Source organism: Meles meles, chromosome 6, assembly GCF_922984935.1.
Source record: "Meles meles chromosome 6, mMelMel3.1 paternal haplotype, whole genome shotgun sequence".
NCBI classification, from domain to species: Eukaryota; Metazoa; Chordata; class Mammalia; order Carnivora; family Mustelidae; genus Meles; species Meles meles.
The window spans coordinates 133,355,449-133,375,069 of NC_060071.1; the positions used below are offsets into that span (position 1 = coordinate 133,355,449).

General features: G+C 47.4%; 1 protein-coding gene across 26 annotated transcripts in view; it reads right to left on the reverse strand.

Annotated features, from left to right (window-relative positions):
• Positions 1 to 19,621, reverse strand: part of NRXN3 (neurexin 3) — a 1,600,055-nt gene that overhangs the window by 1,529,006 nt on the left and 51,428 nt on the right. For all 26 annotated transcript variants that reach the window (XM_046009334.1, XM_046009311.1, XM_046009316.1 and 23 more), the window contains exon 2: positions 5,540 to 6,963. In XM_046009334.1, the coding sequence (XP_045865290.1) occupies positions 5,540 to 6,248 (709 nt within the window). In that variant the 5' untranslated portion in view covers positions 6,249 to 6,963. The remainder of the gene's footprint in view (positions 1 to 5,539; positions 6,964 to 19,621) is intronic.

Below are 19,621 nucleotides of genomic sequence, written 5' to 3' on the forward strand. Positions count from 1 at the left end.
GGAAACCATCTTTCCCAGGCGGCCTGCAAAGGGAGATAGGGGCTGTGAAGATAATTAGCCCCCAGTGTTGGGCCTGGGGTGTCTCATTACCAAATGCAAATGCAAGCTCACGTGCCACTCCAAGGCTCTTGGCAAAATGCCTATATGACCCTCAACCTTGCTGAATTTGGACGAAGCATTAACCAGTGTCCACCCCCTTTGGGCCTGCAGCTGGTGTGCGGACTGTGCAGGGAGAAAAAAGGCTGTTCTCACCCCCACTGAAGGGGGAACAAGGAAAAAGGGTCTTATTTCTTTAAAGGCAGAGATGCTGGGTGGGGGGGTATAAAAAAATTGCTCTTCCCTCGGCAGTTAAAAGAGGGATAATTGGTGCAAGTGGCGGGCGGCTGCTCTGCCATTTAGCATACAGCATACCCAGGAAATCTCACTTGGTAATCAGGAGAAGAGGAGGAAAAAGGAGCAATCAGACCCCTATTCAGGCTCCGTTTAGCGACAGCCCCTGCTGGCTGGCTGGGCTAGTCCCACCTAAAGCCTGAATGCTGGGTGGGGATCAGGTCTCAGAAGCCACAGTTCTCCTTTGTGCATGTTGTAAGGCCTCCCTTGTGTGCGTCTCCACATCAGGGAGAAGGATTTGGCAAGGAGACAGTCTTTACTCTCAGACGACTCTCACGGATCCCCTGCGGGCCCCCAGCCCCAGGCCAGGCCAGGTCAGCACAGGTTGGGAACAACAATGCCCTGTTACAATCCCAGCAGGAAGTGCACTGGGGAGGGGAGGAGAGATGTTTGTGTTTTTACACAAATGCCCAAAGCGAAGGATCAGCTGGACCCATCCCTGCCGCCTTAACTATAACATTTGTCTTTGGCCCGTGGTAAATGCTCAGGGGCAAGCAGTCTCTTGGTCTACCATTCCACCCCAGTTCTGGTTTTGATAAATGGGGAAAGAGTCACAAAATTCTCAATAAAAAGGAAAGTAACTGAAATTCGCCTCCAGGAAGGCTTACCAAGGCCACCCCCGGTGGTGTTGAGCCATCCAACCAACCAACCTGGGTCAGATGTCAGGGATGGGAAGGGGAGGCCCTTGGGTACCACTCAGCAGTGTGCTTGTGGTAAGGCTTAGACCCCTACTGCCGACACCCACCCCTACACCTCACTGTGGGAGTCGAAACCCCTGAAAACTTAAAAGCTAAGACTCAAGAAAGCAGCTTCTGGTCTGGGCACCTGCCCAAGGCAGCAGAAAGAGAGCACAATGATTTTTTTTTTCCCTAACTGAATAAGACCTCATGCCTCTTCACCAAATGAACCTAAAAATGCGGACACAAGTGGTATGTGACATAGGCAGGCCCACATCATGAGACCTGGAGGGAGAAATCAACAAGTGACGCCTTCTCCATCTTTCCCTGGCCCTACCCCACAGGTAACAGACTGACGTCACAGTAAATGAGCTCTTCAGTACTGAAATATACACACCTTGGGAGCGAATCAATTCTTCATGACCGTAAGATTGTTAAGAAATTCAATACATGCACATTCATAACTAAGAATGGTTTAAAAATAAGCAATCAATTTTAAACTCATTTCAAGGTAATAATAAACTCTCAATGACCCCTGAGGGGATAGCTCTCTAGGGGGAGCTCAGGATAACACTTCATTGCCCAGTGAGATTCCAGGCTACCTGTGATGGGACAGTCTGGGCTAGACCAAAACCAGTGCATACGCCGTGCCGTAGCCGGACTATCTTCCAGAACAGATATGCAAAATTTTAAAAATCATTTTGAACTATCTGCACTTCTTCAGTCCTCCAAGACCCTTCCTAAAAAGGCAAGATTAAATATCAGCCTTGGGGGCCTGGGTGGCTCAGTGGGTTAAAGCCTCTGCCTTCAGCTCAGGTCATGATCTCAGGGTCCTAGGATCGAGCCCCGCATCGGGCTCTCTGCTTGTCAGGGAGCCTGCTTCCTCCTCCTCTCTCTCTGCCTGCCTCTCTGCCTACTTGTGATCTTTGTCTGTCGAATAAATAAATAAAATCTTTAAAAAAATAAAAAATAAATAAACATAACACCTAGAAGTAAAACTCTGGGACCTCTTCTCCATCACGTTCAATGTGACCATTACTTAGGCTGGGAGGCTTGCAATGAAGTTTTCTGAAGCAGACTTCATGGAGTTCAGCCTGGAGCCAGAGCGAGTAACAATTCACCACGTGAAAGAAGACACTGAGTCCACGACCTCTGACCCTCCGGGCCCAGCTTGCTCACAGCAGCTATCTCCGGTATCTTCTGGTCTTCGTAAAGAAATACCCACTGCGGGGTCAAAACAGCCCAAAGCACATAAAGGAGATGGGCCCATCTGTGCGTTCCTCACAGGGTGCAGCATGGAGACATTTTGGAGCCATCGAGGCATGGAAAGCCAGACTGGCCGAGCAAACATCAGTGCCGCAGGCGTGCTAGCAGCTAATGGACCGCAGAGAGCGCCTCCAACAGGCCCGACCACATCCATCTAAAGCTGCAGGGGCCCTCCCGGCTCTTCCTGCTCCTGAGCTGCTAGAGTGTGAAGTACAAACGGACCTTCCGTCCTGGGTACAAGCCCCCTGCCACGATCACGTCAAGGCCATTGTTACAAACTGGGACAACCACGGGACCCACCTCTGGAATAAGTGCCCTGGTTTCGGGTCCCTGCCACTCGCCGCTGAAAGGGGGCAGGGTGGGGGATGGAGGCATCCTCACTACCCACCTGCCCACATCTTGAGGAAAATGGGAGGCATTTATTTGGGCAATTTATCTTGTTTTGTGCAAGATCTACTTGACACCTAGCAGCTCCTGTCATTTTTTCCCCCTTAATATTTTATAGGGGAGTATCTTCCCCGCCCACCCCACCCCTGCTGACTATCTAGGAATTAACTACGTGTGGAAAGACAGATCTTTTCTAAAAGCCTGTGGTGCTTTGTGTGTGTGTGTGTGATTGATTAGACACGATGACAATTACCAGGATCAACAGGCTCCAAGTTATCAACAGTAAATTCTGATGCCTCTCCCAGCAGCCGCCCTCACCTCAACCTTTGCACCACTCTGTTCCGAGCCAACCAAGTGTTACTGTTACTACAGAGTTCATTTACTCTATTTATGTATCGGGAGAATAAATGAGCTGCGCCGTGGGTTTGCCTTCTTCAGATAGGGGTATCAATCCACAGCCACTAGACGATCTGAACCCTGCAGAAAGAACTATTATTAAAATATCCATGTTGTATTTAGCTATTAAAAAATTGACTGCCTATACTCTGCTCTAAAAAAATGCCTCTGGAGACCTGACTCACACATAGACACACACAGACACACAGACACACACACACCAAGAGAGAGAAGACAAATCGTACACGTATACAGCATAGAGATTCTTCCAGCAGAAAAGTGCTGATCCAGACCTGCCCAGAGGAAATGAGTTCTTTTTAAACACAAAAAATGCAATCAAGGGTAATCAGCAAGTTAACAACACACTTGCAAACACCCTAGTCCCTAGAAAGGAAGAATGCCAGCTTTCAATGCAAGTTCTGAGAACAGAACATATCCTTTGGGCGAATGAGAAAAACAAGTGATCATGTCAGCGTCTTCAGGAAGAACTTTCTCCAAAGCCAAGAAGCTTTGGAACAGCAGTCAGCTCCAGAAGGCACCTGCTTATAAGAAGTGCTTCAATAACCACATTCCCAAAGTGGCTTTGTGGGTTGGGGTTGCCTCGGCTGCTCTTCCCCAACTGCTTTTCCAATGGGCCCCATGCGGGATAAAAGAAGCCAAAAAAAGGAGGCATGCATGTCTTGAATCTCCCTCTCCTGCAGCCCACCCACAGGAAGGGAGACGTGATGCCCAGGGCAGCCCAGCCGGGGAAAGCAGCCACAGAGACCTGGGGAGGCTTTTCCAGTCGCCCCTACGTGACCTACAATGGGGCTTCCAACGAGACCCCTCAAGGTGTCCTAGTCTCCAGCATGTGCCATCTGGAAAATAAAATTCACTTTGATTTAAAAAAAAATTTTTTTAACAATTGTGGCTAAAGTTCATATCCGTTACACCCTCTTTAGGCTTGGTGGGCTGTTGTGGGATGGTTTCAGGAACCTCTGCAGACAATATTTTTTATTACAAACCACAAGATAGGGGCTTCACCAGAAGGAAGAAACCCTGGATCAGTGCTGAGACACTCATCTGGCCCCACCCACATGACCTCCCTTGTCCTACTGCTTCTCAGTCTTGGCTGCACTCTAGAATCACCTGGGGAGTTTAAAAATATACAAATGCTTGGATCTCACCCCCACCCCCCACCCTGCACCAAATTCTGATTGAACCAGTCCATAGGGTGGCCTGAGAGTTTTCAACTCTCTTAAGTGACCTTAATATGTGTCGCCAAGGTTGAGAACCACTGTTCCGCCCTACACCATCCCACCACCTCCATGGAGAGACCAGCGTGGGATGGCAATACATTTCTAGAGAAATCCAGGGCTTAGCTCCAAAAGAAGAGGAGAAAATTGAACTTTACCTCTTCCTCATTCCAACCCCCAGCACACATACCCATGTGGTCAGTTCTCGTGCTCTTTGTCACTTCAATGCTCCCTCCTGCTCAAAGCTGGGCCTTCAGTGAGCCCCAGAGTCCAGGAATCTGGATTTTTAAGTGTCTGTCAAAGTAAAGTCTGGACCACTTCCTCCCATAGGTAATCCCAAACAGTCAGAATTCATTGAATGAGGTGAGGGCAGTCTAAGTCTTTGGGTAGGAGTCCCTCTCCCTGGGAGGCTGTAGTTGAACTTGGGGGGCTCTCAAGGCTATGCTGAGTATTGCCAGCTCCCTCAGGTACTTGGCTAGACAAGGGTCCCATTGGTCTCCATGCTTTCCTGTACCATTCTCAGTACACGGAGATGCGAAGGGAGGACAGGAAAGAAGAACGTGATATGAAAAAGCCTCCTGCTAGAACGAGGTCTTGAGTAGGCCCATCCCCAGTGGCCTCATCTACCCTCCAGACACTTCCCCCAAAGACTGTGAGAGGAGGAGCAAGTGGAAGGGCTGGGATGATAGCGGGCCAAGCATGGCCTGCAATCCATCCGCCCTCATTCTCCTTTGCCCGGGCATTCTTCCACCTGGGGGTTAAGGAGAAGATGATGGGGAGTTTCCCACCCATCCCAAGGGTCCAACTCTCAAGGGATCAGGAAGGACAGAGGTAGCTACTTTGCCCATTTCCATTGGATTTCTTGCTCTGCACTGACCCTGCTAAGCTGTGCTCCAGTGGAAGGAGCTGAGCTGGGCACATATCCTGCAATCTACTCCATCTAACCCTTTGAGTAAAGAGCCCGTGATTGAGCAGCTGGGATCCTCTTCCTGCTGAGATCTGATGGGTTTTCCATTGAGAGCAATCAGAGGATTTCCAACCCCTCCTCGAAGGAAAGGGACCCAGTTATCTAACACGTGACTAAGGATGGCCTTCAACAGCAGCGTTGGTTTCTACCAAGGGTCTTGGCCCTCACTCAACCTCGTGGGTGGGTGTCTAACAAGAGAGGGCTAGGGAAGAAGGTCTTACCTTCCGAGCAGAGCTTGCCTCCATAGCCGGTGGTGGAACAGTCACAGGTGGGATGGCCATCCAGGAGAAAGCAGATCCCGCCATTTTCACAGGGACGCTCACCGCAGGGTCCCTCGGCGTCCAACCGGACACCCTGGCTCCCCAGAAGCCGGGGCTCTGAGTTGCCATACTTGAGATCCAGGATTAATCCTCTGAAGCTGGGCATGGCCTGTACTCCATCCAGGGTCAGGGCAGAAGGTCGAATGTCAGCAGGGACTCCGCCCAGGAACAAGTCACTGACCACATCCATGTAGGGCCGCTGAGGCTGCAGCTCGCCTGCCTGGCCCTCGCCGTCCAGTACCAGCATCGTGCGCAGGCGGTCACGGCTCACCATCAGGAAGTGCCAGCTGCTGTCGTTCACCTGCTTGTTGGACAGCACAGCGGTCTCTGCACAGTCCATGCTGAAGCGGAGCTGCACGCGGCCGTCCACCAGGGAAAGGCAGAGGAAGTCACACACGCCACCGTCGTCCAGGTAAAGGAGCAGCCCCGTGGACACGTTGGTCTTGAACTGGAAGCTCAGGTCGCTGCGCGTGCTGGCATCCCAGCGGAGGTAGCGGGCCCACTGGTTGGGGAGGCCCATGAACTCGAGGCCCAGGCAGAGGCCCAGCAGCGACCCCAGCAGGACACTCACCTTCAGGGTGAAGAAAACTGAGTTTGCGGTGAAGCTCATCGTGGCTGCCAGGATGGAGCCCAGAGGAGCCTCCGGGCAGGGAACAGCCCTTGGGGGACGATCCCCTCTCCTTGGCAGCAGAAGGGAGAGAGGAAGAAGAGATGGGCCAGTGGGGGGCACAGAGAGCACACAAGAGGACGGAGGCCCACACGCACTAATACCCAGAGGGTAAGGAAGAAGGACCGTGAGCAAGACAGCCCCAGATGGGCACACGAGCAGGAAATTCAACAAAGAGCAGAGGGGGAGGGCAGGGCATCAGAAGAAGAGGAAAGTCAGGTGGGGAGGTGGGAGACTAGAGTGAGGAGCCAAGTGTCCTTCTCCAAGAAAAGATCTCAGCTATCCATGTGGATCCGGAGGCCTTGATTCGAGGAGGAGAAGGTACTCGGCGGGTGGAAGGCTTTGGCAATGCACTCCTCCCAGCGGACCCCCAAACGCCCCAGCCAGGGAGGCCGGGGAGAGGGCTGGGCTGGGGCTGCCGTGATGGAGGAGGTGTGAGCGGTGGTGAGGTGAGCCGGGTGAAAGGCAGAAACAGGCCAAGGACCAGCCCTGAAGTTTTACCTCCTAGCAGCAGGGGGCTGCAGGGAGCGGGGCCGCCCAAAGCTGAGAGCTCAGGCAGGGCAGGGCCCAGGGCAGAGCCGAAGCAGGTTCAGGCTTCATGGTGTGGGCCAGAGGCAGTCCTGCCCATTACCTGCCTCTCAGGACTCCAGGAAAACACCTGCAGGGAGAAGGGGGGTAAGCAGAAAGAAGAAAAAGATCAGGGTAGTGTCAGGAAAACACTGCACCTAATTTCACAAATATTGATGAACTGCCGACTAGGAGCCAGGCTACTCTAGTGATTGCCCTAGTACTTGGTGCTTAAAATAGGAGAGAAGGCTCAGGTTCTCGCAGAGCTGTAGCAGGACCCTGAGCTCAGTGCCTAACGATGCATGTGGTTTTTCCATATGCAAAAATAGTATAAAACTCCCAAAGCCATATCAGCACATTTTTACAGTATCCATATCAGAGGGTCACATAGCTAAAATTTATTTTTAAGGTAGGTGCTAACACTTTATACACTCGAGCACAGACACATAATTTTAACTATTTACCGGTTAAAAGGCACGAAATGACATTGATTTCTTTTTAGATTTTTCTTTTTCAATTTGACAATCCAATGTCTGGGTGTAGGCGGCCTAAGACAGATTTCCACCTTTAAGTTTTTGAAAGAAATATTTATAAAAATCAGCAGAAATAAATTAGAAAGTGAGTAATGAGCAAAACAACTCTCATCTCTTAAAACATGTTGGTGAAAAGTTTTTACAGGAAAAAAAACAACTATGTTTCGAGACTTAAAGAAAAGCTATGCCTAAATCCCAGATCTTTTATATGGAACTTCTGAGCCAACTTCTTAATGTATTTGAGCTTCTATTCCCTCCTCGGTAAAGCAGAGGAAAGAAGTGTCTTTCTAAGGTTGGAGAGATGTTACAATGAGATCAGGTATGGGAAGATCCTAGCGTGAGACTATATACATGGTAGGTGATCAGTAAATATTACATTCTTTACTTTCTTTTTTCCGGATTGAAAGGGATGGGAAGAAGAGTCCTTGTGTGTCTGCGCACGAGGGAGGGCGTGGATGTCTGTGGGGGAGGGGCAGGACATAAAACCACAAGTACTTTTTTAACAACTACAAAAACTGCAGAATGACCAACCAATGAGGAATAGCTAGAACCTAGAACATATTACATATATTTTATACTGGTTGGAAATGCACCAACGCCCAGTCAAAGTCAATTGGGTGATCAAATGTTGACTCTAGCAGACTCTGGCCCACCCAGCCAAGCAGAGACTTCTTTGTTCACATAAGAGCAAGGAGTATAATTTCTGAGAGCTGTGCAAATAGCTGCTTATTAATTGACACATTTAATAATTCACCATAGTTTCTATTAGACCACTACTGTCCACTATTTTTCTGATGACCATGTTAGCAAACCTTCCCGGCTTTGAAAAGGAAAATGTTCCTTAACAGGAACAAACACCTATTCCCACTGAACAAACAAATCAAATCAGTAAGAGGTTGATTAAATCCAGCGTAAGGAAAGCCTTTCTTCTAGAAAAGGTTTTATCCAAGTAGTGTTTCCCAAAGTGTGGCATGCGTACCTCCCATAGTGCCAAAGCTGCGTCCTTGGAACACAGACACAGCAGTGTGGCGGTGCCCAAACATGTGGGCTCTGTCAGAGCCAACTGTTAAAACTTCAGAAATGTGTGGTTAAGGTCACTTTGGTAGAATGAAATCAACTAGGAGTTGGGAGTTGGGCTAGGAGTATTTACACCATGGAAATAGTCAAATACCTCAAATCGGACTCTTTGAGACAGTGAGATTTAAGGTAAATCTTGAAAGAGGGTGAGGGAATTAGCCATGGGAAGAATGTTCCAGAAGAAACAGCACAAAGGCCTTGCGACCGGCGCAGGGTGGTATGTGTGAAGACAGGCAAGGCCCAGGCTCAGATGGCTAGAGCCAATGGGGTCCTCTGTGGGAAGAAAGGACACAAAGATGGAAGGTCTCTATATTATGGATGAGCAGGCACATGGGAAACGCTTGAAACTTCCAGACTGGTCTATACTATCTACCAACTTACCTCTGAGCCTCTGAAAGTCACTTATTTGTCTGCATAAATTAAATGACTAGTTCAGCTCAATAGGTTTATTGAGCTCTGATTCATTCCAGACACTGCTCTTTTAAACCAGAATAAGAAACCATCCTTGGCCTCAAGGCCATCAAAAAATAGTGAGGTCAGGTGTGCTTCAGAAACACAAAGCACAGTGGTGAAGAGCCTCGGCTCTAGAAGCTTGACAGAGAGCTCCCTGTGGGCAAGGTATGCTTCACCACAGCTCCTGCCACAGGGCCTTAGCATGGAGTGGGAGCTCAGGAAACATGTGTAAAGAATGAAAAGTGAAAACAGAAGCAGAAGAACATCCCCATGGATCCTCTGACTTCTGACTTCTGTTCCATGCAGTGGCCTCCACACCACCCCACTGTACGCAATGACTACCGTCTTGAGCCATATGGGTGCCAACCTCACATGACTTCAAAAGGCAAAACAGCACGTGCCTAGTGAGCAGAGGAAACCTATGAATGAAGAACTAAGCATCCCAGGAACACTGCCCTCCAAGGAGGATCATGGGAATTTTCCCAGCCTGTTCTGGGGGGACGGCTCCATCCTGCCTGCGGAGTCTCTCACATCAGAGTCACACTCTTTCCCTCTAGCCCAGACCAGCAGTGGAGATACCAAGTTCTCCTGCCTGCATCGACAGGGATCGAAAAGGCTGGCTGAGGAAAACCAAGTTTTCTTTCCCACAGGTGCCAGGCAGAATCTGATTTCAGGACTGGTAACATCAGAATTGGGTTTATCTAGGCTTGACACCCTATGGTCTGCCCTTCCATTGCTTTCTTGGACTGTGGACATTCCCATGGCCTCTGAGAAACGCCAATACAGCCAAAAGCTAAAGATGACCTTACAATGACCAGCACAGGCTTCAAGCTGACTGCCCCAGCATATGTTCTTCAGCCTTCTCTAGCCTTCTAGAAGAGCTACACAAGGCTCAAGAAGTGGGAAAATGGGAGCAGACAGCCCTCTCCACCCAGTCAGCCAGCTTCCCCCCTCTCTTGAGCCATAGGCTGGCCCAGGCAGCTGTAGGTATGCGGGCAGTTTGCCCCGGAGCCTTCACGGAAGGCCTGGACTTGTGCAGAAGCGCAGACGCTCATCTGTTATGTGGGAATCTCGCAGGAAAGTGAGTGACATTATCTAATTGCCAGCTAATTTACATAATTATCAAATGGCACACTTTTTATGTGGGGTTAACATCTTTGCAAATGTCTCACAATCCGGCTGCTTAGGAGGCAGGGGGGGCCCTCTCATGATTCTGACACACGGGCTATTTGCCATAGGCCTTGTTTGGAAGGGCTGCCATTTGTCCTTCCACCTGGAGGGATCCAGTTCCTCCACTCCCTGGAGACAGGCTCAGGAGAAAGAGGAGCCTGTGTCTAGAACCAGGAGGGGTGTATGAAGGCATGATGATGACTGTCCCCATGCCCAGCCACTTGCTGGTATATCATGGTCCCTAGATTGGGCTTGCCATTTTTCCCGTTAGAAATTCTCATTAGCTTCCCTCTTATTCCCTTCACCAGAACCAGAAAATCCATCTAACAGGTCTCAGTTGGTTCTCCTTGCTTCCCACTTTACCACACTCCTCACTTCACTTTGAAGCTAAAATGATTTTTCACCACCAGCCCCAGTCCTGGTCATTCAGGTGGGCTCTATCCCAATCTCAGATCCTGCAACCCAATGTAGCCAATTAGAACATTCCAATCTCCTGCCATGGTGATTAGTTGAGGGATCAGCTTGTCACCCAAACGGAGTCAAATTAGAGTAAACCCTGGGACTTTTGCTGGAATTATTAAGAGAAAGGTCCCTTCTTCTCATCATGATGTCAGACTATTAGAATGAAGCCCAGAGTTGATGACAGAAACCAAAATGACCTCATCTAGGAATAAAGACAACAAAGGGAAAAACAGAGCCAAGAGATGGCCAACGACAGACTTCTAGTGATAATTTAGCACCTAGATGCAAACAGACCTGAAGCCCAATGTCCAATAGATCCTGGGATTTCTGTTATAAGAACCACATTTTTTTTTTTTGAGCTAGTTTGAATTGGGTCAGTAGACCTTCAAGCACACGGTCATTGACATATTGACAGGAGCTTTCATTCCATATGGCCACCCATACCCATCGGGACTTCCTGGGACCAGAGACACATGTCAGATGGCTCATCCCCACCACCAGTGTCCACACTCCCACTAATCCATGTCTTTGGGTGAAGGCATAGAAGGCAGGCATGCCCTACCCTAGGTTTTTGTGGGGAGGTGGAAGGAGAATGCAGGTTTGTTCCTGTACAAAAGCCTGAGAGATTCACTAAGTCAACTAAAATGTGCCCCCCCGATACTACACAATTAGGGCAGCCTTCACATGCTCGGTCCTCTCTAGAGTAAAGACTCTAGAGCAGGCAGTGAGGGAGGGGAAGGCATGACTTCCCTCCAAGACATGAAAGCAGTTTAGGGTAATGATGTACAGCATGGGCCCTGCCATCAGGCAGACCTAGATTTAAACCCAGACTCATTATTACAACTATTCAGCCTGGGGCAGCTCTCTGTGCCTCTGTTTGTTCATCCAAAAAAATGGAATGATAATACCTATCTCATAGGGTAGTTTTGAATTTTATTAAATTTTAAAAAGTATAGAGGTACAACTACATCTGGAAAATTGTGCAATGGGAGCTACTAAAACTGAGTATTTTTAACCCATGACTCTACAACTCCCTTCCTACGTATACACCAACAGAGATGCTTACATATGCCCAACCAAAGACATGCATGACAGTGTTTATAACAATGCTATTCACAGTAGCCAAAATCTAGAAAATAACCAAATGCCCATCTGCAGCAGAATGGATAAATCCATTGTAGTCTAGTCATGCAAAATGCTGGAGGGCAGTGAGAATGACTGGTCTTCATCTCCAGACCGCAGTATGGCTGAATCTCACAGCAGGGGACACACTGAATGTGTTCCATTCATATAAGGTACAAAAAGAGGCAAAATTACTCGATGCTGTTAAATGCCAGAATAGTGGTTACTCTTGGGGAAGTTGCTGACTAGAAGAAGGCAAAGGGGTAAAGGAGTTCTATTTCTGGATCTGGGTGATGTTGCACGTTGGGTTCAGTTTGTAAAAACACACTGTTTGAGCATAATGTACGTACTTTTCTATAGATAGATAGATAGATAGATAGATAGATAGATATAGATAGATAGATATAATAATATATATATTATTCTCCAAGTCAAAGCCAATCCTTTTCCTGGGAAACTATGGGCAAACATCCACCAGGTCTTCCAACAGTGAATCCACTGTCCTTCTCTCCTCCCAGTCCGTGCTGTACCTCAGCTCCCTGTTTCACGATTTCTTCATGTCCAAGAATACCACCCGGCCTCTTCTCTCTTCTTCCCCTGAAATGTGGGGAGCTGCGTCTAGTCTTAAAGGTGCCTTGGCCACCAAGCTTACCCCACCCTCTGTGTGCAGGCCCCACCCCTCCTGGAAAGGGAAGGGAGATAAGGAAAGCCTCGAAGACCTCAACTCCAGTCTATCAAATGGGGCTCTGGAGAAGGGGGTTAAAACCTTATATTGTGCTGAAAGATGGACAGGGATGTGGAGAGAAGAGAATTTTTTAAAGCCTTGAGCTATAATACCTTTTTGAAAAAACTCAATTTTCCATAAAAACTAAGAAGTAGTCATGTCAGACTAACCTAAATTCCTTTTCTGTCAAGAATACTGATCTATTATAGTAAAGACATGCAGGTGTTACAATACATATGGACTTCGGCCAATCTTTTCAAGAAGTTTCTCATGCTAGGAGGACTGGAAGGTGGACAGAACAAAAAAGATGTGTCACTGGCAGAATAACAGCTTTCAGAGAGGGTGAGCAGCTTCTGGTGTGAGGTCAGGCCTTGCCCCATTGCTCACATTCATTAAGAGTTTGGGTGGGACCGGTCATGTTTGGGGGTGACCTGACACGGACAGTGAGCATCCCAGACGATGCTGCAGGATCTCAAGAAGTCACGTGGGCTTCAATAGCCTACGTCTGGCAGGATGGACTTTGATGGAGATAAATGTAAAGCTATGCAGCCCGATCCTCCAAAGTAAACCACCCATAAACATGGAAGGTATAATTTGTAACTGTGAACTAGAACTGAGGAATCAAATAGACAGGATGAGGCAAGAGAGTGCCTGGGCTCTGTGACTGCCGGATAAACAAACACAATTTTGGAACACATGAATTAAAATGTAACCTAGAGGAAAAGGGAGATGATCATTTGTGTCAATTTGATCATGAGATTTTTATTCTCAACCCCACTCTTTGAGAGAGATGTAGGTAAGCTGGTAGATAGCAAACCGAAGGGAAGTCTTTTTGTTCACTTTTTTTTTTTTAAGTCATAGAGCACCCATGGTATAGAGAGAAAGAATTTTTTAAAAAATAAATAACTCAAACCCTGCAAGACACTTCCATGCTAGTAGAAAGGAAAGACATGAACCTAGATCATAAAAGGAGGTAGATCAAAGCAGAGGGGCAGGTTCTATTGAGTATGGTCTCAGAATGGCAATAGTCCGTCCCTAGGGTCCAAATAGAACACTGGTGCTTGGGTAAACGCCCCTTTCACAAAAGTCAAAAGCAGGAGCTCTGGAGCCAGACTTCCTGGGTTCAAATCCCAGACTCACTGTTGCTGCCTGTGTGACCCTGAGCAAGTCACCTGCAGTCTATGTGCCTCAGTTGCCTCATCTGTAAAATGTCAATGATCATAATGAGTTGCCAGAATAAGGCCCCACTGGAAGGTAAAGCCCTTAGAACAGTGCTCAGCATGGGTCAGTACCCAGTATACGTCAGCCACCACTGCTGCTGCTGCTATTCCCATGGTCCTTGACATTCAGACTTCAACCTAGCAGCATGGCTGATGTTGGTACCTCTCACCTGGCCTGCTCAGACAGAACAGGCTGGGTGGTAGAAGGACAGCTTTTAGAATCCCTCCCAACGACAGAGATAATGTTAAGAGTCATACCTGAGTCTCTTGAAACGGGAAACCTTTGGAGGTACCAGGGTGTTTGGGCTTATGGGGGCAACCTAGCAGTAGCATAAGCAGCACCTTCAGGGGTCTGAAGCATTCCTACATTAAAAGAGAGATCCCACAGGTTCTCTGTGGCCCTCAAAGAGAGGATTCTGCCTAGTGAATAAAGTTGGGGAAGAGTATCTCAGTCTTTATTTTACACACAGACCACCTCAAGATGACGTGGGCTTCCATATCATTGGAGATACTCCAGAAGAGGCTAGACAGCCTTTGGAGTTGTATGTCTAGGGCTTGATAGGTGTGCATGTAGTACAATAGAGTCTAGAAGAAGAGGAGGAAACCGGCCTGCTGAAGTCAGTGAAGACTTCTCAGAGAAGGGGAATTTAATGGAAACTTGAAGGATAAGTAGAGCATAGGCAACTGGGAAGGAGAAGTCTGGTGCAGGGTGGGTTGCAGGGGATAGGGAGACCATTGGACTGGGGGGTCAGAACCAGGCTCTGTCTTTCCAATAACTATTGGCCAAATGACCTTATGCAAAAGTATTATCCATCCCATTTTAGTTCTTCTCTTGTATATCAGAACAATAAACACCTTCCAGGATGTTGTGAACATCAGAGGAGGTAAAGGACTGCAGAGTGTAAGGTAATAATCATACCTTCTTGCCATGCCTTGACAAGTCTCTGAGGTTCATAGCAAAAGCAACCCATGACTTTAATCTCTCCCCTGTCTACCACCTCTACTCCATCCCCAGGGGACCTCTGAGTTGTCTCGTAGGCAAAATACAACAATAATCTCTTGCCCACACATTGCAGGATTCGGGCCTTGCAAGATGCCAACAGCTTAGCTTCCCCAGCATCTCTGGTGCAGCCAGGAACCCAAGAAGCTGTGGTCATTCACAATTCAGACTCCTCCCATCTCCCAGCCAGCAGGCCTCCCCAGCCCAGAATTCTAAGCCACGGGTTGGGAAGCCATCTGGCTGCGGGGAGAGTTAATAATTTATAATGGAGATAATCACCCTTCAAGATCCCCGCCCCTTGGGACCATTAAAAAGGATTCAATTGAGAGTCAGTGAGTTCTTTACAGGAGGGGACAGGGAAAAGGAGGGAGGGGAGGGTTGGAGGTGGGGAGGAATAGAGGAGGAGAAAGGGAGGGGGAAATCAACTAGATGTTTAGCCGATCTGCCCCCCTAAAGGAGGTAGGGGAAGAGGGAAATTATTCAGTCCAAGAAGACAATCTTATCCAGCTTTCACAGCACCAGCCCAGCAAGAGCGCAATTTACCGGTCTTTTCTCCTAGCCAACTCTCTCTATACAAAGGGGAAAAAATCAAACACATGCAAGAGATGGGGAGAGAGATGCAGACAAGAGAAAATAAGCCTGCCCAGCAATCATGTCTGGGGCTGCTGGGATGACTCTCTCTTTTCTCTTTCCAGGGCACAGTAAGGCCCCCACTGTGCTAATTATTCCCATTACTTGACAAATTCTCCATTAACAAAGCGAGTAGTGCCAGAGCTGGCAGGGGGATGTGCAGAGGCTCCGGACAGACTAGAGCTGTTCAGACCAGACAGCCCCCAGCTTCACCATGGGGCAAATGTGGAGCACAGCCCCATCTGTGGGCTTCACCCCAGACGTACAGAGCAGGCTTCTTCCAGTCTCACACAACAGCTGAGGATGGGAAACGGGAGCGCAGGAAGTAGGGACAGTGCCCAGGAATGTCATCTCTAGTAAGGGTCATAATGTGGGTGAGGGCCAAGCCTGGAAGTCTGGGGCAAGCTAAGGGCAGCCTCTGGGAAGGGAGGAGAGCTGATTGGTGTGTTCAGGACCAAGGACAATGGCCACTGGGTGCCCCCGTGATTTTGGAAACCCACTGGAAAGGTTGTTCCACAGTCCCGGCTGCACATTCATCTTATCCCAGCAGAACTCCTGTCACTCTTACACTGTGCAAGGCATACTCCAAGTATGTTATACCTGAAATCACTTAATTGCTGCAGAAACTGAAGAAGTGCACCTGTTATTATCCCTGCTTTATAGATGAGTGAACAAAGATCTCCAAGAGATTAAATAATTTCATAAGTTCATAAGGGGCAGATCTAGGTCTGGCTACAAGTCCATGCCATTGCCCCATCTAGTTTACCACATCCCCTTCTCCACCCTTTGGTTCCCCAGGGTTCCCTGGTTCTTTGGCAGAAAACTCCAGGCTTGGCCCTGTGACCTGAGATCTCATAGGCTACATTGATCAATTCAGCTCTACCAGTATGTGCTTCTCTCCTAGTACCAGCCTCCTACACAGTGTCCCTGCTTGTCCTTGCCTCTTACAGGATATCTTCTGCACAGCAGTCAGAGTGACCTTTAAAATAGAAGTCATCGCTTCCTCATTCAAAAGTCTCCAATGATTTGTCTACATACTCTGAATGAAATCCAAAGTCCTCCCTGTCAATACAGTCAATGATATTGTAACAGTGTTGTGTGGTGACAGATGGGGACTACACTTGTGGTGAGCATAGCATAATGTTTAAACTTGTCGAATCACTATGTTGTACACCTGAAATGTGTAAAACATTTGTAACATAATGTAGTATCATGTGTCAGTTACACCCAAATAAAAAAAATTTAAAAAGATAAGTCCTCCCTGTCTTCCACAAGTCCCTACTTGGTCTTCCCCCCAGCTATGTCTCCAAACTCATCCACTACTTCTCACTGGGCCCTAGACACACAATTCAATCTCAGAGCTTTTGTTTTTGCTATTCCCACTGCCCAGAATGCCCTTTCCCAACCCCTCGCATGTTGTATTCCTTCTCCGCACCCCAGACCTCCACTCTAGTGCCTTCTCTATCTAAACTAGGTTTAGATGGGTTTAAATTAGGGGGAATAATAAAAAAATAAAATAGCTTTGGGGTACTGGTTAGTACTCTTCAGTCTTCTCCCATTCTGCACTTTCTGGGAGAACTGTCCCTCCACATCTTTCCATCCTACCTGTTCCAAGGAACTGAGAAGAGGAGATGCAGTTACCATCACCAAACAACCAGCCCTTAGCTCCTACCTTTACTCAAGAAGTCACCACCTGAGAGAGAGAGGCAGCCAAAGGACAGGGCTCTAAACCCCATTGATGGCCAGACAGTACACTGTGACTCAATGAGCCCACCTGTTGCAACACCCCCAGATTCCCGCTGACCACTGCCCCCACTTCTACAGGGTATAAATTGTTCCAACACTCATATTCTGTCCTGCAGAGAGGCAGAAACACATGAGGCAGAAAGAGAAGAAAGGAAGGCTTGGGGCGGTAGGAGAAAACACGGGAAGGGGATAGTCTTAGGACTCTCCCTGAACAGGGAAAGCATTAACAGCTCAGGAGCTTTGAAGGTGGGTATGGTGCCTGGCACTGAGTAAGCTATAGATGAATGTTTGTTGACTAGACTAAGGGGAGGAAGCAGGTGGAAGTTTGGAGAATTCAAAGGAGAAATTCGTGGGTCAGACAATTGGCAGACTGGCTCTAGATCTCTATCCTGGCAGTGTAACAAATACAACCACTCACACGCCCACCCAGAGAAAAAGAATATCATAGCTGGAGATGATCAGAGATACCTGGTTCAAATCTCTCATTCCGTAGGTGAGGAAGGAAGGACTCCAGGGACAGTCAAGCAAGATGCTAAGTTCATACAATTGGGCAGTGGCAGAAATGGCACTAGGGCTCACGTACTGGGAACTTTTGACCAGAGATACTTCCATGAGAACAGTGACTTTCCTAACTTCGGCCACCAAATCCCTTATTTCTTCTGGAAGGAAGGAAGGAAGAAAGGGAGGGAGGAAGAGAGGGAGAAAGGAAAGGAGGGAGGGAGGGAGAAGAAGGGAGAGAGGGAGGAAGGAAGAAACAGTATACGAAACCCCAAAATATGACAGTTAGAAGCAGAGCTGCTCTGTAGAAGAACAAGGTGAAATCTTGCCTCCAGGACTCCACCTTGGCTTGAACAATGGTCCTCAAGATGTTTTCATAAAAAATTCTAAAGTCCTAGAAAGCACAGTTTCAAAATATCGGTACTGCACCAGCTTCAACATGTAAGAAAATATCCCTAAAATCTCCTAAAACTTTTCCCTCAAGAAGCCACAACAGAACTGTCATGTATATAAGCCCTTCTTAAACTTTTTATTCATACTACTTGGGACTGAGTCTCATAACTTCGGCATAACAGAGATCCAACCATCAGTAAATATTCATGCAAGGAACACAGTCCTTGAGTTTACCCCCTCTCTCCCCGCATGAAATAGGGCTGTTCATCTTTTGTCTTAAGCCTCTCTCCAGTAAATTTCTGGGGCATCCTTGCCCCCCAGGTTCTGGTGGTCTAGAATTTGGTTAAGAGCCAGACTCTGGAGTCAGACAGAACAGGATTCTTATCCTAGATCCACCATAGTGGAGCTACGTAACCTAGGGCAATTACTTAATCACTCTGAACCTTTATAAAGTGTTCTCCTTTAAAAAGGAGAACTTTCCTAATTTGGCTATTGTAAATAACGCTGCTCTAAGCACCCTAAATTGAATTAGCGTTTTTGTATTTGGCGCAATACATCAGTCTCATTATCTGGGGATCTTTTAGGTAAGGAAGGTAAATACATGAATCCTCCCTTCATATATCCACAGTCCATTCACTAGCCAATCACAGAACCCTGTTATTCAGTCAGATGGAACCTCAGATCCTCCTCAACCAACCAGTCCAGGCATGTACTACCCACCCACCAATACAATGGGCATGTAGAATGAACACTTTGGGCTCATCCTGCAGTAACTAAACACAGGCAGATGGTACACAATGGACTCACCTATGCCAGACTCTGTCCTCTAACAGTGAGTTCTTACATAATGACAAACCTCTCCATCTAGGGCAGCTAATCTAGAACTTGCAATCATTCAAATGCAGTTCCACATCCCCAGTTCCAAACTGAAAGTTCCAGTTACATCTTTCTCTACAAAGTTCTAGGTTTTACTTAACAGTAAACATATGTTAAATTTTTTAAAAATTTTTAAAAAAATCAACAATTCTACCACCATGGCTTCAACTTCAGGGCTCTATTAATAATCCTGGAATGTTTGTGGTCTTTTGTTTATGATACATTATTATACAATCAGGACTAATACAACCTGTAATTTTGCACTAATTTTCCCACTTTACTTATTAGTATCTATTTATACCTTAGCTTTTAAAAATATGCTATACTTGAAAGGTACCAAAACGACATCTCGTTTTAAAAATACCTTCTAACTCCATCCCTATGCTAAGCCAGGGTGGGATTTTGTTATTCCAAACCAGGGAAGTATTTTCATATGTTCCAAAGGTGAGTGCCTAAGACAGGGTAGCCAGAGGATGCTGAGAGGTCACAATATTTATTATATTCAATACAACTCACACTCATTCATTTATTGATTCAACAAACATCCAATAAATACCTGCTACTCACCAACCAACATGTAAGGTAGCAAAGCCCCAGAGATCCCAGCCAAAGCTTAGAGCGTGAGGGGAGACAGATACGTGAGCAACAATCACAAGAGGAGGTGAGGGGCACTTTAATAAAGGTATGTACAAGCATTATATGAGCACAAAAGATGCACCCATGACTGACCAAGAGATACAAGAAGGCTTTTGAATGGTGCTTCAAAGCATAAGGGGTTTTGCTAGACCAAACCACAGGGGAGGTATACCAGCAAAAGGAAGGCATTAACAATGGAAGGGAAATAT